Raw genomic sequence first — 23710 nt, 5'->3', positions numbered from 1 at the left:
ATACACGCTATTAGTCAGAAATGTGGACCTGCTGACACATTATCATGACTATCATCATGACTGCTTTTACACACTGAGAATAGCAGAGATCACTGTGGCATTGATGAAGTGGACAAAATATAAAGTCAGATCTATAAAAGATGAGTTTTTGGGGGGGTCTAAATTCCAGTTTTGCATAATATGGTAAACTGTAAAAATGCTGGGTTCCACATAATCGACTTGTGATGGGAAAACAGGAAGAAATTAAGTTCATGAGTTTGTATAAATTTAGGTGGATTAAACATAAAACAATTAAGTTAATTTTCTTCACTTTCACCAATTGGAGAAGTTTTTTCCTCGCCGCTGTCGACACTAGCTTCCATGGTTCAGAATCTGTAGAGCTGCGCATCGATGATCTCTTCAGTGTTTGGACTCTCAGTAGTAATTATTAAAACACACTGAACTGAGCTAAACTGAACTGAACTTAAACTCTGAAAACTGAACTACACTGTTTACATTTACTAAGATCTTTTATGTGAAGCTGCTTTGACACAATCTACATTGTAAAAGTATTGAACCAGTGACCTTCTTGCTAAGAGGCTAGGTTCTAACCACTGAGCCACCATGCCGCCCCTAAAACAATTAAGTTTTGGTAAAAAAACTCATTTTAAATAAGTAGTTTGAACAAACAGCAAACGTCATTTTTTGAGTGTATTCACAAGATGCAACATGGAAAATTGTTTCTTTTGTATACAAAACAAATGATAGATCAACTATCTTTTAAGATCTTTAAAGAAATGTTTTTACCAGAGGAGAAATGGTCGTGCCCAACTGAGCCTGGTTTCTCTCAAGGTTTATTTTTCCTTCACTTTTGTCAATTGGTGAAGTTTTGTTCCTTACCAGTGGCTTGCTTGGTTTGGGACTTGTGGAGCTGCGCATCGATGGATTTACTCTTCAGTGTTTGGACTTTTAACAGTGAAAATCAAACCACACTAAACTGAAATAAACTGAACTACAACTCTAAAAACTGGACTTCAGTTTACTAGGACGTCTATGTTAAGCTGCTTTGACGCAATCTACATTGTAAAAGCGCTATAAAAATGAAGCCCAAAATTCAATTAAAGATCTCTAAAGTCCCCTACATCGGTAAGTGCTTCAAAATATAGTAAAAATAATGTGAATAACGTGAAATATTAGCATAATTTAAAATGTCCTCTCTGATTTGAATTAACTGTGAAACATTTGTAACATAACTGCACTGTATATTCATGTGGAACAGGGCTGTTTTCAGCATAATTACTCCGAAATTACTCTAATATGTTGATTTGCTGCTCCATAAACGATTATTCTAAATGTTGAAACAGTTGTGCTACTTAAAATGTGTGTGGAAACATTATTTTCAGTGATTTAAAGTTCAAAATACCAATATTAAATTTAAATAGTGAAGTTTTGCAACATTTTATATGTCATTTCTGTCACTATTGACATCAATTCAATGTAAATTATTCTAGCCCATTCTTATTCTGTTGCAAATTATAACTAGTTCAATAACTATATTTGCTAAATAAATAACCATATAATAGCTAAGGTTTGTAGTATTTAAAAAGACATTATACAGAACAGGGTTTCTACGGGTTTCATAAAGTCAAACTTAAGACCTTTTATGACCTTTTTAGGACCATTATGAATAAAATGTCAGACTTACACAAGGCTGAATGTTAAGGATGTTTTCTATAACCCAGTTAAAACATAAAAAAAAAACATAAAAACAAATGTTATTGTAAGAAAGATAATTAAACCATGTGTTTATAAATATAGATTCAGTAAACATAATTAATAAACAAGAGTTATTAAAGGGCACCTATGATGAAAATCATCTTTTGGACAGAACTGTGTGTAGGTATAGTGTGTTCACAGTCATATTGGGGTGATATAAAGACAATAAGCCTCTATTTTTTTAATTTCCTGACGTTAAAATAGGATCCAAATCCCCTCCATTTTGAGGCCGACCACAACGTGACATAGGAGTGAGGTTTCCCCGTCCACAGAATTGACTGACAGCCGTGAATTAACATCCATAGTAATGCGTTTAATCATATCAACAAGACAGGACGTGCGCAAAGCAACTGGGATTAAAAGATCTGTTCAGCTCTCTGTGATCATCAGTCATCATCAAATATGATAAAGAATAAGTTTTACAAGTTTAAAACGTTTTTAAAACAGTGCATGTTTGTAATAAAGTAGGTTAAAGATGGTAAAATCGCATTAATTCATCACCGCAGCCGCATATCAGTACAATTGTAAAAGAAGGCGCTTCAATCCCGGTTTGTGGACGTTAAATAAGCTTTATTTTGTACATTAACATAACGGATATCAGCTATACAGCAGTGGATATTAGCATGTACCCTGTCACATTTGCGTGCAAAAACAGAGCAAAGTTAAACGCGTGAGCTGTGTGTGTGTGTGTCTGTGTGTGAACTTTGTAAGGACACTGTGTGTGACTCGTTGTTGCAGAAAGGCTTGAATTAACTCCACAACAAATACATCCAATAATCATTGGGAAAGTTCTTACTGTAGTGTTTCTCACAAACCTTACGTGAGGTCTGCTTCCTTCATATCTGTAACTGTGCTGTTTATCTGACAAAGCCAGAGATGAGGACACTGACAATTTGCCATCGTAATGGCATCATCGGGGGGGTAGGGTTGTCCGGTTATATATGTTTGTGAAAAGCGGGGGGTTGGGGTTTGGGGACAGAGACGGAGTTTGACAGAGTGTGCGCGATGTGTGTGAAGAGCGAGGAGGGATCCGAGAGTCTCAAAGCAGTTGTGGGAGACTCCCGGAACTTCCGGGAGACTTGGGATGTCTAAATATCACGTTTAACAACTACAGTGAGACGCAATCCAGCGGTACATCCTTCATAAACTGTCTGACATGCTCTGCTCACTGAAGCTCAAACGAGCGCATGATAGTGTGTGTGTGTGTGTGGCTGTCTGTGTGTGTTTTCAGCGGACGGAGGGCTGTTCAGAAATGCTGGGTAAAACACGGTGTGGATGTGGATCATTTTCGTTCTAAAATGCCATTTTAACACTAAGACGTATTAATGTAAACAGGGCCTAAGTGTGTGTTTATCGCGAGCGGATTTGCGACGAGGGCAATCGTGTTGTCTATTGGCCATCAGCGATGGACAACGGCATCATCTATCGGCCCAACCCTACTACATAGTGTTCAGAGCGGACAGTCCCAATAGTCTGAAAGGTCTCATAAATAATCAGAAGTGTTTTGAGCTGAAACGTTACAGACAGACTCTGGAGACACAAAAGACTTCTCTTAAATCTTGAAAAAGGGGTAAAATAGGTGCCTTTTAAATAAACTTTTGTTAAAACTTTTATTGAGATGGAAGGATTGAAGGATGTTGGTCTGATTGGGCAGGTTTACATGAATACAGGAAAATTAAGACCTGTTTAACATGATTTAGGACTTACAATACAATGTTTCAGTGAATTTAGGGCCTAAAAGTTTGGATTTTGAGACATTTTAAGACCCCCACGGACACCCTGTAGAATGGAACAAAACTATTTACCGACATATGTACACATTTATTTAACAACATACTCAGTTTACATGTCAATTTGCACATAATATAGCTTTACACACATTATTGCCTAATGTAATATGCATTTGTTTTCTCTATTTACTTATTTAATTCCTTTATTATCAGTGTTTTTGTCCTGTCACTGCCATTTTGATACACTCTTCTGTCACAAAAGCAAACTCCTTGTATGTAAAATCTTACCTGGCAGTGGCAATAAAGCTCTTTCTGCTTCCATATGGAGATACATCCTAATCTAATTATCTTCAAGCACTTGTTTTAACACACATGTTGTTGTTATAAGCAATAAAATGCATAATAATACGATCCTGCATTAGGATCCAGTATAATGTGTGCTGAATATTTGAGACCAGCAGCTCAGGTGTGTGTGTGTGTGTGTGTGTTGATGTACCTGATGGTGTGTCTCTCTCTCCACGTTCTCGCCGTTCACCTCCACCACACGGTCACCCGCGCGCAGTCCCGACGCCTCCGCCGGGGACGCGCGTTCCACTTTCCGTATGTACTGTCCGGTTTTTCCTTTCTCTCCGTGCAGATGAAACCCATAGCCGTTCTCTCCTTTCTTCATTACGCACAAGCGAGGCTTCAAATCGCTTGCCATTGTATTCCGCCGTTGCCTTCACATTCACAAACTTGCAACACAATCCATGCGCGATTTCCCAAGCAAAGAAAAATAAATAAATAAAGCGGAAACTTACGTAAAATGCATTCGCAAAGGTTTATAAACGCGCATCGCTGCCGTATGCCGATGTGTTTACAATAACGCGCATGCAACAATTAAAACAGATATGAAGGCAGAAGACTCTCGTGTCCAAAAGCGCTCGCGAGGAATTACATGCAAAAGTGATAGCGCTAAAAGCAGACTGTGCAACTACCTGTGGATGTTCACAGACGCATCCAAAACTCCTCCATGAGACATTCTGCCCACAGAGAGAGAGAGAGAGAGAGAGAGAGAGAGAGAGAGAGAGAAATGCTGTCCACTGAGAAACTGCGTGGCGTGAAAAAAGACCGCCCATAAATAAGCGACAATACAGATGAGCAGAGAAAGAGGCTTATTTGACCCTCATTAATGTATGTAAACAATGTCAAATAGCAGTTATTGATTAAGGAATCATGTATGTTTATTTTTTTACATAATTTTTATGAACAACTGGTAAAAACTAAATGGGAAAAAATATATATGCACATACATGCAGTACCCATGCATATAAACAGAATTATTAGCCCTATCCCCCAATCTTTGCCATGATGACAGTAAAAAATATTTGACTGGATATTTTTCAAGACACTTCTATACAGCTTAGTGACATTTAAAGGCTTAACTAATTAAGTTGGGGTAATTAGGCAAGTCATTGTATAACAGTGGTTTGTTCTGTAGACTATCGAGAAAAAATATAGCTTAAAGGGGCTAATAATTTTGACCTTCAAATGGTTTTAAAAAAATTAAAAACTGCTTTTATTCTGGCCGACATAAAACAAACAAGACTTTCTCCAGAAGAAAAAATATTATCTGACATACTGTGAAAATTTCCTCGCTCTCTTAAACATCATTTGGGAAATATTTTAAAAAGACAACAAAAAAAAAAGAAAAATTCAAAGGGGGGCTAATAATTCTGACTTCAACTGTAAATATTTATGTAAATGTAGATATTACACACACACACACACGTATATATATATATATATATATATATATATATATATATATATATATATATATATATATATATATATATATATATATATAATAACTTAACCAGTTGTGTTAAATATTTGGTCCTTTGTTTGGTCATGTTTAACCTTTATTTGGTTATTTATTTTATTTGGATATATATTTTTATTTGGTTATCTACATTAATAACTCAACCAGTTGGGTTAAAATTTTTAATTTCAACAGTCAACTGATTTAACTGACACAGAACAGCTGTATTCTTTTAATAGTTTTGTATTTTTCTATTTTAATATTTTTGAAAACTGTAGGTTATTTACACAGCCATAATTATAAAAGTATAGTAGTAGTAATAGTAGCAATAGTAATACCAGAATGGAAAAGATAACATTTAGTTGGGTGTATATATTCAGTTGAAGTCAGAATTATAAACCCCCTTTGATTTTTAAATATTTGCCAGATGATGTTTAACAGAGCAAGGAAATTTCCACAGCATGTCTGCTAATATTTTTTCTTCTGGAGAAAGTCTTAATTGTTTGATTTAAGCTAGAGAAAAAAAGCAGTTTTTAATTTGAATTTTTTAAACAGTTTTAAGGTCAAAATTTAATGGAGAAATGGAGGCCACAAGAATGGTTTGTGGGCACAATTAAGTGCACACAGCATGCTATATCATCTGATAATTGTAAGAAATTATTCCAAAAGGCAATTTGATTGTGTAAAGCCACATAAATACAATGAATATGCTGAGATAAGCGGCTAATCAGCTGGAATAAGGTGTAGTGAATTCAAGACTTTTTAAGGACTTTAAGGAAGACTTTTTATTCCTCTTGGTGCTCTGGTTCCCACCACAGTCCAAAGACATGCGCTATAGGTGAAATCAATCAAAAAATTGCTATAAATCCTTGTTACTGTATTTGAACTTTAACCTTTTGACTTCCTCTCTACCGAATAGTTGACCATGTTTTTACCGTTTTAAAAAATGACTATTAAAGTCATTTAAAGAATGACTGTTTTAAATAATGGCTTAAACACACAGCATTGCTGGTTTACAAAAAAAAAAAAAAAAAAAATCAAACATAATCCTGTTGCACTATTACTACACTTGATTTTGAAAAAAAAAACAAGAAAATATCTAAAATAAGAATCTGATATTTTATGACATACTTGGAAAAAAAGGTGATTTAGTATTCAATATTTCATTCAATGTTTTATTATGAATATTTTTTTTAATAAATTGGTCTTAAGCGTCATATTTTCATATTTTTCATAGTTTATGTATTAATTCCGGTACTTTTAACATAAACTGACATCAACCATTTGGTAGAAGTTGATATTTTTGATAACATTTTTTGCTTGGTGGGGTAGTTAAAGGGTTATGAAAATTAGACTATGTTTGCTTTAGTTGGAATTGAATAAAAGAAATGAAGACAAAAACTGAATTAGATTTAAAAGAATACAAGATATCTTGAGGTATGTTTGTATTGTAGATTAAATGGAATGTTTCTTCACGTCACATTCTAATAGAATTCCACGAAAACTTTTTTAGAATGTCTTCGCTTTCAAATCAAAACAGACAAAAAAATTACTAAAAAGTCCTGTAGTTTGCTTCATATTACGATCTGTCATGTTATATTCCATTACAAAGCATAATGAAACAAGATACAGACATCTTACTTTAGTTTCACCGTTAAAAACTGAAGTGTTGCGGGAAAAAATCCACGTTTGGTTCCTGTTTACAGAAACGCTCCGCCTTATTTGCTTTGATTGACAGCCATTTTGAGATTAATGAGCGCTGAGGTAAAAAAACAAACAAACATTTAACCTTTAAAGCACTTTAACGACAGAAAATTGAAAAAAAAATCCGTTAGAAACTAAACTTTTGTCTTAATTTTAAGCAGGACAAAGACTTTAAGATCTGTAAAAAAATTATTTCAGCACATGACAGTGAAATGAACACAGAAGAGATATTTGAGAGAAAGTATCTGGCGTTTTTAGCACAGCCTCATGACCAACTTCCCATAAAACATCAATAAATAATGTGCATTTGAGAACTTTTCAGGTCACAACCCACATATAGCACAACCACGCAAACCGAGGACAAAAGCAGCTGAATGTGCTGCACTCTAGTGGCGGAAAACAACAACTACTATTAACTAAGATTGACTAGTATGGTAGAAGCAGTCAAACTATAAAAACTATCCGTCTAATTACCTACGTTTGGGCTATATCTAGATATAAACAGCTTTTTTTTTTTTTTTTTTACTAGAAAAGGTTCTTTAAAAAAAATGCATTCACAATGGTATGAACCATTATAGGGGTGGTAATATGCATTCATATTATCTAGTGGTTAAATTATTCATATTATTATTTAGGATACAGATCAGAAAAAGCCTATTTCTCACTATTAAAGGGCTGGCCCCCTTATACACCTTTTTCTGACATCCTTTAGGGGGGGTCAAGCCTTAAATGGTGGGGGCCTATCACCTCCAAAACCTGACTAGAATGAAACATGAAGAGATTAGATGCCTAAATCAGTCTAAATGCCGTCTAAAACTTTCCTCTTGTACATTGAGGTAAAGTTGGATTCATATTCACACATTCAGATTTTCTCCTTAATAATATAATTTCAGAAAAGTGTTCTCTGCAAATAGGAAAATCATATTAGCAGCCAATGACTATCAAAGAACAGCATTGTTCACAGTGAAATAAATAGTGCTAATGATATATTGTCAAGCTTGCTTGAATATAGGTTGAATATTGAAAGTAAACAATATTAGCAGCATGTCACAAGTTGTCACTGAATGAATGTGCAGATATAAAACCAACTTTACCCTAAAAACAAGTATTTTTATCAGGCTCCTGTGTGTATGTTCAGTTATATCACTTTTATGGCAAAGAATAATTCCTTTTCCTGGTCTTTAAAGTGAAATATGTCAAGATAAACAACGGAGGCTGAGAAAAATGTTGACTTTCGATGGAAATCTCGGACGGCACTTTCCTCTCATGAGCGCCATCTTTGATGTCACTTGTGTCATGTGTCTAGCAGATTTGACAACTGTAACTTATGTAAACAGTAAACTAGAGGGTTAAATGTTTAATAATATTTAAATTTTTAAACATTTAATAATAAATATTCAAAAGTAAAAAAGTATATTTCATCCCTGTCATTCACAGACGATGTAGTTCTGTTGGCTTCATCGAACATGGATCTTCAGCATGCTCTGGGGCGGTTTGCTGCTGAGTGTGACCTGGCTGGAATGAGAATCAGCACTTCCAAGTCCCAGGCCCATGTGCCTCACCGGAAAAAGGTGGTTTGCCATCTCCAGGTTGGAGGAAAGTCCCAGGTGAAGGAGTTCAAGTATCTTGGGGTTCAGTTCACAAAGGATGGAACGTGACATTCAGTAAATTGAGAGGCAAAGCTCTCAATTTACCAGTCAATCTGTGTTCCAACTCTCACCTATGGTCATATCTTTGGGTCATGACTGAAACGACAAGATCTCGGATACAAGCAGCTGAAATGAGATTCCTTTGAAGGGTGGCAGGGCACACAATTATAGAGAGGGTGAGGAGCTCAGTCATCCGGGAGGAGCTCAGAGTAGAGCCGCTGCTCCTCCACATCGAGAGAAGTCAGCTGAGGTGGCTCTGGCATCTGGATGCCTACCTAGGGAGGTGTTCCAGGCATGTCCCAATGGGAGGAGGCCTCAATGAGGACCCAGGACACACTGGAGGGACTACCTCTCTCAGCTGGCCTGGTAACGCCTCAGGATCCACCTGGGATCAGTGTCTGGGGACAGGGAAGTCTGAGGTTTTCTCCTGAGACTGCTGCCCCGGAAAATCCGAAGAAAATGAATGAATGAATGAAAAAAAGTTGAAACCAACAATCAAAATACTCACTCTTTTGTGGCTCCAAATGTCTTTCCTTAATAAAACAAAACTTATTAAATTTATATCATTAGTAACCCTTCAAAAACCACACTCCAAAAAAAAAAAAAACAATTACAGAAACAAATATCCTCAAAATTAAAGTCTTTACTGGTACAATCCATAGTACTGTAGCCATTTTGTAACAACAAAATAAACAAATAAAACTAAATATAAACAGACCAATATGCACTGAAAAGCTTTTTTTATACAAAACACACTGCACAAAGTCCTATTTCTCAGCTAAGTTTCTGTGAAATAAATAAGTCATGAACAAAACCAATAGTATTTTACAAACGGACTCTTTTAGGGCAGCATAGCGCTGACGACGCGGTTCAATAAACGAACCCCTACACTTTTTAAACATATCCAATGAATCACATAGGACTTGTGCAACTTACATTTCCTTATAAAGACAAAAACAGTGCCTTGTCTACTTTAACTAAACGCTCAACAAAAGAAAACACAATAAAAAGTAAAAGAGTGATGATAATGATAATGATGGCAGGGCACACCCTTTATGTAAAATAAACACTGATAGGAGATTAAAAAGGACTAATTACAATAAGTTACATTCCTGCAGAGTAATGACGAAGACTGCGCTGTGATATGACTGCTGACCACAGAAATGAACAAGTTTATGTGTGTGTCTGTGTTTTACGTCCAGTTTGTAAAGATGTACACATATTTGTCCATAAACATCCATTCCCTTCTGTAAAGAAACCATCTGAGGTCAATTTTAGTGTCATTTACAATTTATGGCTGTTATGAGTTTACTTCAATTGTTTATTTTAAAAGTAAAAACCTGAAAAAGCATCATGAAAATGAAGTGCCTGACACCCCGGTTAGGTGAAAATATGTCTAGGTCATATCTAAAATCATATAATATAATGATGACATTAATAATGATGATAAATTATTATAATATCATTAAATTTTTTTTTTGCATTAATTGATTGAAATAATTATGAAAATTTCATAATGACAAAAAAAAAAAAAAAAAAAAAAAAAAAAAAAAAAAAAGAGTATTTTCCACCAATACTATCATAATGTAACAACCAAAATGCATTAAATGCAAATTATGCATTACAATAAGAGGTTTCTTTTAAAAAATCTATTGTTTCAGTTTTGCTTTGTAGCACATTTAGTTAAAAAATACATTTATGTTCAAAATAACTACTAATTAAACATTTTTTGCTTCATTTTAAAGAAAAAAATGAAGAAAAAAAACATAACTAATTTTAACAAACCTAAAACGTTATTGATTTTGCAAACATGCAGAATTTGACTAAAGACTAATAATTATACACAATTTTTTGTTTATTTTCAAAGAAAATAAATGTTATAATTACAATTAAAGTAAAATAAATTTAAACAAACCTAAAACAGGATAAATTTAGTATATATATGACCCAGACAAAAATGTGACTTAATTAAAAAAAAAAAACTAATTACACTTCTTTTTTGCTTAAATTCAAGGAAAACAATGTTAAAATTAAATTAAAATGAATTCAAACAGACCTAAGAGAATAAATTCTGCAAATATGACCCAAACAAACAAAATTCATCTTTAAAATTTCTACTAATTAAATGCTTTTTACTTAATTTCAAAGAAAATTGTTACAATTAAAATAAATTTAAACAAACCTAAAACAGGATAAATTCCACAAATATGACCCAAAAAGATCAATTTCTGTTAAAAATGACTACTAGTTAAATGCTTTTTGCTTAATTTCAAATAAAATTATGTTAAAATTAAAATAAAATTAATTTAAACAGACCTAAAAGAGAATAAAGTCTTTAAAATGCAAATATGACCCAGACATATTGCGGTTTGGTGTTGCTAAAAGTTCCCTTTCGCGGCTAATTAAAGCATCAGTGACCGGCGGACGAGGCGGAGATCATGTCCTGACCTCCATGCCTCTCTGTACTACATTCAGAAAACACACAAGCGAAACGTCCCGCGAATGAGAGAACCGTGATCTGTCTGAAGGCACAGACACCTCTACGGGTGAGAGCGGATGGGGCAGGAATCAGTGCAAGAACAGCCAAAATTAGAGGAAATCCTTAGCTTTAATACATTGCTCTTTTCCTGCTGTGCTCCTCGTAACTCAGCTTCGGCCATCATTCGTATCAAAGTCTTAAAAACTCAGCTCGCGCATCCCAGTGCTGTATCAAGTCCAAGCGTGTCCTGTATGTACATAAAGGGTTATATAGTGTTGTACATTATTGAGCGTGAGGTTTGCCGTGGACTCTGAAGCGGTACAGGCAGGTGTATTCGGGATGACCCCAGTTGGACAGGACTCGCATCTCGATGATCTGAAAAGCTTTGTCGTTCTCCTCCTGTAAAAAACAAAAAAAAGTTGAAGATAATCAATCTGAAAAATACTAGTGCTATTACAAAAGCTAGTAAGCAACATTGTTATCAACATAGAATACTAGGGTTGTCAAAAGTATCGATTTCAGTACCAATCGATACTAATATGTTAAAAAGTGTGTAAAAAACACTGTGGCACCATTACAAAAGCTCGTAAGCAGCATTGTTGTCAACATAGAATACTAAGGTTGTCAAATCCTGGCCAAATCTGCCCACTGGCCTCTGTCCATCATGGCCTCCTAACCATCCCCATATTCCAATTGGCTTCATCTCTGTATCCTCTCCACCAATCAGCTGGTGTGTGGTGTGCGGTCTGGTGCAAAATGGCTGCCGTCGCATCATCCAGGTGGATGCTGCACACTGGTGGTGGATAAGGAGACCCCCCCCCCCCCCCCACCCCACTGTGTAAAGCGCTTTGAAAGCCCAGAAAAGCGCTATATAAACGTAAGGAATTATTATTATTATTATTAAAAGTATTGATTCTGGTAACAATTTGCTAGACAATTAGTAATATACATGATTTTTTTTTAATTAAACCAAACGTTTATTTTGATAGGGTTGTATTGATGAGTTTTGAGTTTCTGTGTGCATTTTCCAACAGTTTTATCAAATTAAATGGTAAAATGCTGGTCGAGTCCTACTTTTGGTTTATTCAAATTTTAACAACCATACAATACAAGAAAGTTTTATTCAGCTTTCTAGATAACTATTATTGTTAGTATTATTATAACCTTTATTTTACCAGGAAAGACGCATTGAAATTAAAAACTTCTTTTACAAGAGCGTGCTGGCCAAGATTAGTCAGTATACATGTCACATGGGTCTAACAAACAATTGACAGTTAACATGAAACACACATTGACCAACAAACTATTCAAGACATCTACAAGCCTGTGTTTCAATTTCTAAATCATTTACACTCTTATTAAAAGCATTTAGTGAAATCAATTCTCCAAACTGCAACTTTGTTTGTAGATTATTCCATGCATAATGCTTTCTAAATTAGCTGCTCACTATGTTTTAAAACAAACCTAGTGAACAAAGCACACTTTAAATCACCAAAGTGTCAGTATCTTTACATTTGACAGATTATGGGGAATCAATTGAGGATTAGACTTTCTTTTTTAAACATGGTAGGATCAAACAACAGCAAATTCTGTATAAACCTTACCATAACTGGGAAGTTCTGGAGTGAATCTCCGTCTTCTTGATAAGTGTAGTCTCCAAGCAGTTTCCCTTCGTCCTGATATTCATCATCCAACCCCTGCAGATACAGAAATCTGGACTGATATATTGCACCACGGGACTATTTAATGCAAAAACTCTCGGGTTTAAGCATACAGTCATGAATGTACACAATCATAAATGCGAGTTCTTACGTAGACCGAGAAACGTCGAGGTGCGCTGCTGATGTTTCCAGAAGGAGAGAGGCTTTTGGGAATGTGCTCCAGGCAGAAGCCATTGGGGATGACACGTAACGAGAGCCTGATCACCAGATAACCTTGGGAGCCTTTAAAAGCCCAGCAGTTTCCTGGGTACATGTCCGGCTACAAGATAGGCAGAAGTATATTACGCACTTCTTTTTTTTGTGTGTCTTACATTGCAGAGCAAACATTTTTGCTGTTGTTGAAAATGACCAACATGCTTCTAATATCAAGCTCTTAAAGGGATAGTTCACCCAAATCTGAAAATGTCTACAAAGAAGATAGTTAGAAGAATGCAAAAAAACCTAAAACCATTGACTTTCTTAGTATTTGATTTTTATTACTATGGAAGGCAATGGTTACAGGTTTTCAGCATTCTTCAAAATATCTTCTTTAGTGTTCAACAGGGCTCATAATGGTATATATCAGGGGTGGCCAACCCTGTTCCTGGAGAGCCACTTTCCTGGAGATTTCAGTTGCAACCCATATCAAACACACCTGCCTGTAATTATCACGTGGTGTTCAGGTCCTAATTAATTGGTTCAGGTGTGTTTGAAATGGGTAGCAACTGAAATCTGCAGGAAGGTGGCTCTCCAGGAACAGGGTTGGCCACCCCGGTATATATAATATTAAAATGAGTACGTTTTAATATTTTGGAGAAAACTATCCATTTTAAGGCAACACACAGCAGGCGAATAGGGTTAAAAAAAGAACTGAGTGCAAGTGAGGCATTGCTTAATTAAATATGCACTGATCTGCATACATTTCTAGCTCAAAAATCCCACTGGGTGAAGCTAGGTTCAGAACTAATTTTCTGACCTATTAGTGTCCAAGATCTTTTTTTACAGATGGGATTTTGGGACTTTTCTACTTAATCACTCCACAATTCAGTAAATACTCCAATCTACCTGTTGCAGAGTTAAATGCTGTTCATAATCAGGCAAATTATGTATGAACATCTGCCTCTGTAAAAATCATCTAATATATATATATGAAAAAAACTATAAAGTATGGTGTATGTAAGAGCTGCTCAAGTACAGATTAAAGACAAATTAAATATAATTTACAAAATTGTAAAAATCGCTTTTAAAATATGTATTATAAATTCTATTATAAATTAATATAACGCAATAAAAGTAACACTTAAATGTGTATTTTGGATGTTGTCTTTACATCAGACAAAAAACAAAACACTTTATAAAAAGCCCAAAAGCTCATAAATGAAATGTGCATGAACAAGCAGTGGTATTGCCTGTTGTTAGAAGTCCATTCACACCAAAGAGGACAGCAATAAAGTTGCAATTTTTTACCTGGATGACGACGCGTGGCGACTGGGAGAAATACCACAGCGGGATTCCAAACAGGCTCATCAGTGCAGTTTTCGTCTCGTATGTCTCTGAACAGCGAGTGCTGAGGACACTGCCACCTGCACACACACAAGCCTCAGGTAAATGCATTTTTAAATGTGCTACCAGTTAGAGTGGTTGAGCTCAAGTCCATCTAATAAAAAGTAAATGAAAAGTGTCCTAAAGGGGGCGGGGAATGTCAGATACTAGAGCAGGGCTATTCAATTGGCGGCCCGCAAGGCAATTTGTTCTGGTCCTACAAATAGTGTGACCAAGACATCAAAAATAAATTTAGTTCAGTCGAAAAACAGCTGCTATAGTTATGAAGTGGTGTGCGTCTGTTCAATAGAGCACGAGCTGCAGTTGAAGGCTGCGCAGAGTGCGAGTCACCTGACATTAAGCGAGTGGCACGAGCAGCCGAAAACATTTGGATACTTGATCGCAACCAGATGTGGAGTAAGTGTCAAGCACGAGTGATTTACATGTTAAGTCAATGCAAAGACGCCAATAATCCTGTGGCAGGATACGCGGGAATGAGATGGCGTGAATGACGCGTTTCGCACGAATGAAGCAGCACGAGTTGAGCGTTTTGCACGATTTATGTGCGTATCGTGTGTTTCGTGTGAATCGCTAGAGTTCGAAAATCTTAACTTCTGCGGACATTCGTACCGCGATAACCAATCAGGAGCTTGCTCTTGTGGGGGTGTGATTATGACATGGCGTCGGTTGTTGGTGTCCTGGGAAAAAATCCTCCTGCCGACATCAGTTCATCATACTTGGCTCGGCTCAGTCAGAAGCACCGCTGAAAACTTCCATCATACGAGGTAAGTTTCTTCAGAAGTTTATGAACTCATAGAGTTGGGTGCACCTCTAAAATAATCAATCTAGTGGGCTCAGGCATGGCTCCAAATGAATCATGAAGCACATAAACAGTTATTCTCTCATTAAAATCCATGTTCAGCATTTAGCAATGAAGCTAGAGTTACCAGGCAGACAGAAGCCCTGCCCAACACGTGAATTCGCATCCGTTGTGAAGTAAATCTGACACGCAAATGAATCGGATTTAACGCGCGAATTAAGCGTGTTCACGCGTCTATTTACGCACGATTTATCAGTGCTTGCCGTGTCTGGTGTGAACACAGCATAAAAGCTTCTCAACGCCTCGTTTCAGTTGCATGCAACTAAACAAAGTTATGCCAACATCAAAACTAATTCACACACTGGATTAACTATAGCAGCGGGTCATTCACATATCGCATTTTTTCCACTTGCAAGTTCGTTATTTCCATTGTAAGAATATATGTCAATATGCGCTCACAAGCGAAGCGACCAGACGCACAGAGTAGAAAATGTCTCATGTCAGTTCAGTGTAAACAAAAGATATATTAGACACCTATTACAAATTATTTAAATGATTATGTATAAACGCAGATGATAACAACAGTTCATTTAAATAGTTACCTAATATAAAGCCTAAATTTAAATTAGACGTGATAGCCGTGAAACAATGATTATTCTTCAGACTTTATGATCGTACAAACAAAATTGTTGCATCCATTATTGTTATGCAGTTTAAAACATTTGAATGTGTCTGTCTGCACAAGAAGCCTACTTTAGTGTACTTAAGCAATACACTGATTTGGATGTTTGTTTAAAAAAAAAAATAAATAAAAAAAAGAGAGAAAAAAAAAAATTCCACTTTGTACAATGCAGTGATATTATGTAGTTTCAAAATACAATGTATTAAGATTTTAATGTTACAACATATGGTCTTTTATATGCTGTTGTGTCATCCCTCGTATTGCCAGTCATATCTTTCCGGCCCCTCATTTGGAATGATTTTTAATGAACTGGACCCCATGACAAACTAAGTGAATAGCCCTGTACTAGAGAGCATTTGATTGGTTATGAATATGATTTGATGAGAAACTGCAGTATGGGCTGACATGAATAAAATCGTTGATCCACTTAACACAAATTTTGTGACTGTTTTGGTGCACACTAGCTTATAGATACCTTTAAAACGAACAATATTAATAATACCATCTAAAAATGTATTTTAATTTCAGGGGACCTTTAAAGGGCCAGAGAGGTTATACAAACTTACATACACTAGTCAACATTTGAAATGGCTCAAAAATAGTTTTCTAAATTGTCCTGAGACAAGAATGAGTGTTGTTCAATAGTTTAAGGATGCTTTGAATCCACTTCAAATGTTATATCATTGTCATATAATTTGTATTAGAAATAAATATGTAGTTTATAAATAGAAATAAACATTTAAGTAAGGGTGTATTATTTCTATATGAATTAAGCAAACACAAGCTTTTATTTTGTATGTGATTAATCGTGATAAATCTTTTGACAGCACTAATATATACACACAAATATGGGTTTTGCTCACCTCCAGACTCCAGAGCGTAGTCCACTTGTCCCGTGCGGTCTTCAGAGTACAGCTTCAGCGCACGCTGTACGATCAGCTGCACTTGCTGGCAGATTGAGAGAAAACACAGTTGTTATAAATTATAGTGAACTCACAACTCATTTCCTCTGAGCATTTATTTCCGTTTCAACTGTGAACTGTATTGTAGTCTTTTTAAGAGTACCTAGCACCACAGTACGGTACCAAAAGTGCGGAGCTAGACTGGCCGCCGAATGCTGGTTGGTTTACTGAGAATCTTCACTTGCATGTGCAACGTTGTGTTGTCATGATACTGGAATTTGATACCAATGGTACTGAAATTTAAACATTTGAGCGCTGTTGAGCATGTTCTCAAACAGCACTGATTTGGAGTGAGTTTGGTGAACTGATGACCCTCACAGCCAATCACAGTCATTTCTGTTGAGCACGTGAACACAATCAGCTGTGTTCAAGAACATGCTCAACAGCACTCAAATGTTAGGACGCTGATGAAAATAATTTTGTCACGTAGATAAACCTTGCACAACGAGTCTGATGCAGATTAATTCATTCATTCTAAAAAAAAATTAAAAAAAAACGCTAAACATTTTGGGGTCAATTCAAGCAGTGATTTGTTCTCCTCTTCTCTAAAGTACAATTAGAAAGAGGAATAGGCTACATATTGTGTTCATCCAATACTGCATGGAGAGGAAGCAGTGTTCTGCTCTTTATTAAAGAGCTGTGCTGGACTATCCCCGAAATGCAATGTTTATTTAAGGAAATCAGTGGAATTTTGATACATTGCTTGTGATACTTCAGATATTACTTATTATATTACTAAACAAATCTGTAACAGAGACCGGCAGTACCTATAGACATTATAATAGATGGCAGCCACACTGACATATTGGAGCAACGGACCAGAGTGGACAATGATGCATTTAGCTTTCTATTAATGACTATGGGTCTCCACATCAATGATATGGACGGACGGACGGACGGACGGACGGACGGACGGACGGACGGACGGACGGACGGACGGACGGACACACACACACACACACACACACACACACACACACACACACACACACACACACACACACACACACACACACACACACACACACACACACACACACACACACACACACACACACACACACACACACACACACACACACACACACACACAAACACAGCAGGAGGGGAGAGGTGTCTCAGCCACTGAATCCAGCATAGGGGTCTTTAACTGTCTGCCACATTCTGTCTTATTTTTGTGTTTATCATAACGTTACCAGTGGCTCAAATGACGGCATTCTGTATTTAGCCTTTTGCTTGTACGGTGGCTCTGAACTGTTAAAACACCTATCAAAGCACTTTATCAGATGCAAAAAAATTAAGAACAAAAAAAAAAAAACCTGAATATTATATAATGATGGACGGATTTTTTAAATTTATTTCCGAGGCAGTGCGTCAAAATGATTGACATAACGTGAGGTCATGCTTATTTTTTAACGTCCAAAAATTACAAACGAAAAATTTGGATTCAGAGTGCAATAATCTTAAAAGGTAATAAAATACGTTTCATTATGTTTGTTAAAGTTGTTCACCCAAAACATGAAAATGTACCCAATATTTACTCAACCACAAGTGATTCCAAACATTTACGAGTTTCTTTCCACTGTTTATAACAAAAGAAGACATTTTAAAGAAAGCTGGAAACTGGCGACCATTGATTCCCATAGTAGAAAAATAAATAACATGGAAGCCAATGGTTACCGGTTTCCAACATTCTTCAAAATATCTTGTTTTGTGATCAACAGTGGAAAGTTTCTCATAACGGTTTGCAAGTAAAGGGTTACTAAATGGTGAGAGTTTTCATTCTTGAGTGAACTATCCCTTTAAGATCAAAGTAGTCTATTGTAATCTATTTACCATGATTTCTGAATGGCATTACAAAATGTGACATAATCAATTCATCTGTTTTGTGTGTGTGCTTAATTTCTTTTATACGTTTTTTTTTTAAGTAGTAGCACATAACAAAACAACAGCGATAGTACCTCCTCTGACATCCCAGCAGCCTCGGCGGTGTGAGCGACAGTCTGTGTGACGGTTTCAGCAGAGGCCTGCTGATGTTTACTCTCCTGAAGCTGAAGCGACAGGTTTCCCAGAATGCTTCGCTCCAGGGTCACAAGGGTTGCTGTGAGGTCAGAGGTGCTGGTGTACTGAGAGGCCAACCAGGGCAGCAGAGGTTCGGGGATGACTGCTTCACCTCTGTCCCGACCGTACAACAGAGCGTACAGCTGCTCCTTCACCTGCGCAGACACCTGAAAGACACAGTAGAGGAGATGTTATTAAAAATAACTAAAAAACAAGCATGATAAAGATTTTTTAAACTTGTGTGAAACTTTTTTCAGGTTTTAAAAGAAAATAATTCAAACAATTTAGGCTGCGTGTGAAACCACATACTTCCATACTATATAGTACGCTAAAATCAGTATATGCAAGCCTACTTTTCTAATAGCCGAGTAGTACGCTTAAATTCAAATGCAGCACCTACTGAGTAGTAGGTGGTTTCGGACACAGCCCTAAATGTATCCTTGATGATTTTTAAAATTAACAATTAAGTTTCAACAACAACAAAAAATGCAGGTTTTCAAAACTTTTACACTGAATTCAAGAAAACAGAAGAAACTATTTTGTAATTGTAATATTGCTTCATATTTTCTATCATACTGTTACTCAAATGAATGCAGCCTTGGTGAGCATAACAGATTTATTTTATTTAAATAAATGAAAAATTTATTAAATGTTAAATTAAAATAAAATTAAATAAAGTAAAACAGATTAATTTGTCTTTTTAGGATTATTTGATGTTCATTTAAATTGTAATAATGTGTTATAATTTTTATTTTATTGTTTATCAAATAAATGCAGCCTTGGTGAGCATAACAAGTTTCTTTTAATTAATTAAATAAATAAATGAAGAAAAATGTTAAGTCTAAATAAAACTTTATAAAATGGAGATTAAAAACATAAATTACAATGAAATAAATAAAACCCAGACTTCCCAACTTTTTGACTGATAGTGCCTCACTCACCATATGAATACAGATGGTTTCTTAAAATTAATTAATTAATTAAATAATATCATAAAATGTTAAAGTCAAATAAAATTTTATGAACTAAATTTAAAGTCTAAATAAAAATAAATAAACAAAATTAAAATGAGATTTCCAAACTTTTGACTGATAGCGCCTCACTTGCCATTTAAATACTACACACCATTTATTTTGATTAAATAATTAAAATATCAAATTCAAATAAAATTTAATAAACGAAACATAAAATCAAATTAATAAATATAAATAAAATTAGAATAAACATAAATCAGATTTTCAAACTGCCATAGTGCCTCATTTGCCATATAAATACTACACAGTTTCTTTTAATATAAATAAATAAAAGAATGAATAATAAATCAATGAAGAAAAAAAAAGAAAAAAAAGAAAGAGAGAAAAATATAAGAAAGAAGAAAGAAAGAAATAAAAGAAAGAAAAAAAGAAAAGAAAGAAAGAAAGAAAGAAAGAAAGAAAGAAAGAAAGAAAGAAAGAAAGAAAGAAAGAAAGAAAAAGAAAGAAAGAAAGACTTAACAGAAAAGGCTGATGAATAATTTTTGTGTGGGGAATGCCGTTCCAGGCTCATAGTTCTGTATTGATACACTCTTCAATATAAATATTTGCTGTATTTTGTACTCAGTATGATTATAATAGTCACTTTTGAATAGATAACCATTTACCCAAAAAAGGAGGAGCCTTTGTGTTTTTGTTTAGTTTTTCAATATATATACACACACACACCCTTTTATTTTGTATGATTTGTAAATGCAATAAGGTTATTGCTGTAATAAATGTATGTAAAGTGTTCTATGTCAATGTGTACGGACTGAAAATTTAAATTATGGTAAAAAAAAAGTTAAATTTAAATAAAATGTAATAAACTAAACAAAAATGTTAAATAATAAAAATAAATAATAATAATAATAATAAAATGAAAAACCACATTGCACACTTTTGACCGATAGTGCCTCGTTTGCCATATAAACACAACACACCGTTTCATGAATGGTGTCGAGTCGGTCACATTTCCCTTGGCATCCCATCACCCCCTGCAGGTCTCCTCTGATTCGTCCGAGCTCCGCTTCCAGCCTCTGAACCTCAGAAAGCAAAGCCTCATGCTTTTCCTGAGAGACTCCAACACTGTGAAGAGCAAAACACGAGAGCAAACGTCAAAACTGAAAGAGCACAAGAGTCCAAAAACAGAAGATTTATTAGCATGATTACCTGACGGGAGCCTGGACTGGAGTCTGCTGAGAGAGGTGGATGTCCTGCGATTGAGAAGACAATTTAATGAACGAGTGTGGGCAATAATTGTTAAAGCTCAGCCGCATTTGGGTTTCATTTGTGCGTTTTATACCTCAGTTCTGGAGTTCAGGTTTTGTAGCAGGACTTCCAGTTCAGCGAGCCGAGCTTCAAGAATGTTCTGATGCTGTATATGCTGCTCTTCAGTCTGGAGCATACAGTGAGGGAAAAGAACATACTTAAAATAAATAAAACAATAAAAAAAGACATCTGCTGGGGTAAAATATTGCTGTTGGTTAATATGTAAACACAGCAAAAAGCTAAATGTCCTTCAAAATGTTAATTTTTTTGCACTTAATTTTTTTTTTATCACATGAGCTTTAAAAGTCAATATAATAATAGAAATATTTAAATAAACATGGGGTAAAATATTGCTACTAGTTAATAAGGTAAACACAGCAAAAAGGCTTAATGTCCATCATGATTTTATTATTTTTGGATATAATTTTTTTTTTAACCATGTAAGCTTTAGAAGTCAATATATAATAATAAAATAAATAAACACAAATGGTGGAAAAAGTTGCCACTGATTTCAAAGCAACACAAGAAACCACAGTAAAAAAAAGCAGCATGTCCATTCTTTGTTTTTTGTTTTTTTGCTAGATAATTTTTGTACTAAGCTTTAATTAATCCACAGAAACTTCAAAAATTGATATGCTAAAGATGCATAAATGAATACAAATTCTTCAGTAGAAATTTCATTACAATATATAAGTTAAACATTAAACTGGAATGTTTCATATTTCATAAAAATCAAAAACATAAATGATATATCTGGACAACATTGCAACATTACAGTGATACAGAACAGTGGTTCTCATAGTGGGGGTCGGCACCCCCTGGGGGATCGCGAGACAATGAGGGAGGGGGTCGCTTGGTGATTTTCAAAAATATCATACATTTTATTAAAATATTAGAATTATCATATTTTATTCATAACCTGCAGAATATAAAAATAGTTTTTAACTTATAGTATAATTAATATATACTTCATATTTAAGTTACAAGAAAACATAAAGCCTTTCAATTTTTGTTATTGGATTGCGACCCCTGGGGTTATTATGCTGGATTAACATCACAGCAATAGCGTTAGTTATAAGTATAAGCATAAGTATAAATCAGCCTTTAGACTGACATTATTTTTTTTTCTTTCATTTTCTCTGAATAACTTGAAAACCAATATTCACGAGAAAATAAATAAATAAATATATTTAAAAAGTTATCACATAGCCGTTTAATATTTTATTAAAATATTTAATGGAATAGAAAATATGTTTGTTAACATTACAAGCAAAAGTTCTCTTGAAGACCAACCATACTAATAAAAAAATGCATAAGAAATACAAATGTTTTTTCTTCTGTGAGCATTTTAAAACCTACACATAAATGAAGAAATCTAATTACATGCACATTACTGTACCATAAAAATGCTGCCATTTTATTGGTCATTTTAAATGCAATATTTATGGGAAAACATAATAATTTTTTAAATACTTAATACACTAAATTAATCCTACATTAATCCTACAAATAAATCTTCCATTTTGTTGCATGATAATGTTATATGATAGTTATAAAAAAATTATAATCAAATTAAATTAGAACTGGTGGGTGGATAAATAAATAAATAAATAAATAAAAAACAGACTTCTTAACACCTGTATTTCTTTCTTTAAAACCAATATTCAAAGTAAAAATAAATGAATAAATATTAAGTAATTCTTTTCTTATTAGGCTTATATTTAATATCTAATTAATAAATTAAATAGAAACTACCAACTAATTTATGCAAGAAACACACAAACAACATCTTTAAACATGTGTAGCAAAATTGCAAGCAAAAGTTCCCAGAAAGTCCATCCAACTAAAAACACGCATAAAAATACACACGCGTCCAAATGCACTTTTTGAAACTCACACATAGATGAACATCACTACAGATCAACACATACTAAAACCTACAGACACTGATAAGTAGTATTTATTACGCGTGGTGAGTCTGACCTCTGCTCTGCTTAGGGTCTCGGTCTTCATGTCCCCCTCCAGCGCAGTGAATTTGGGCTGCAGGAGCTCTGTGACCCACAGGCCGAGGCTCTCCCTGTCTGTCTGTGTCTTGATCTGCTCCTGGAGAGATTGAGTTAAACCCAGCGCCTCCTCGTGCTGCTGCTTGGCCTTCAGTTCACCCTGCCGGACGCTTTCCCACAACGCAGACACACGCTGCTCCAGCAGAGCCAGACGCTCGCTGTTAATGGAGTCTGACGCAGCCTGGAAAATATATAGAGTTACATTACATTCATGCATCGATGTTCAATTAATCACCTCGGGAATTATGCCTACAGCTGAAATCAGGATTATTCGCCCATTTCTGTAGCAACAAATGTTGGAGCCTTGTTCACAATGGACTAGGGGTGTAATGGATCCATGATCTGTTCATTTATTACCTTTTGGGATTAATCCTTAAGTTATAATGATCACAAAGAGATTGCCTGCGTCATTCAACTATGTATGAAAGCATTTTGGCTTCCCTGTAAAATATAACAATAACAAAAGAAGTTGTGGTG

The 23710-nt window shown here is 35.1% G+C and overlaps 2 protein-coding genes across 2 annotated transcripts in view; both read right to left on the bottom strand.

Moving 5' to 3' along the window:
• Nucleotides 1–4509, bottom strand: part of LOC100535100 (Na(+)/H(+) exchange regulatory cofactor NHE-RF2) — an 86046-nt gene extending 81537 nt beyond the window's left edge. The window contains exon 1 of the mRNA XM_021473166.3: nucleotides 3982–4509. Coding sequence (XP_021328841.2) covers nucleotides 3982–4188 — 207 coding nt within the window. The 5' untranslated portion in view covers nucleotides 4189–4509. The remainder of the gene's footprint in view (nucleotides 1–3981) is intronic.
• Nucleotides 4510–10479: 5970 nt separating this feature from the next.
• Nucleotides 10480–23710, bottom strand: part of sun1b (Sad1 and UNC84 domain containing 1b) — a 68955-nt gene continuing 55724 nt past the window's right edge. The window contains 10 exon segments of the mRNA NM_001018135.2: nucleotides 10480–11520; nucleotides 12726–12818; nucleotides 12934–13101; nucleotides 14289–14404; nucleotides 16729–16813; nucleotides 18789–19055; nucleotides 20843–20987; nucleotides 21072–21115; nucleotides 21205–21297; nucleotides 23154–23414. Of these exon segments, the coding sequence (NP_001018145.2) occupies nucleotides 11404–11520; nucleotides 12726–12818; nucleotides 12934–13101; nucleotides 14289–14404; nucleotides 16729–16813; nucleotides 18789–19055; nucleotides 20843–20987; nucleotides 21072–21115; nucleotides 21205–21297; nucleotides 23154–23414 (1389 nt within the window). The 3' untranslated portion in view covers nucleotides 10480–11403.

The sequence above is a fragment of the Danio rerio genome, chromosome 3, assembly GCF_049306965.1.
Source record: "Danio rerio strain Tuebingen ecotype United States chromosome 3, GRCz12tu, whole genome shotgun sequence".
Taxonomy (NCBI): Eukaryota; Metazoa; Chordata; class Actinopteri; order Cypriniformes; family Danionidae; genus Danio; species Danio rerio.
Note: the sequence above shows the minus strand (reverse complement) of the source record. Positions and strands in the feature narration are given on the sequence as shown.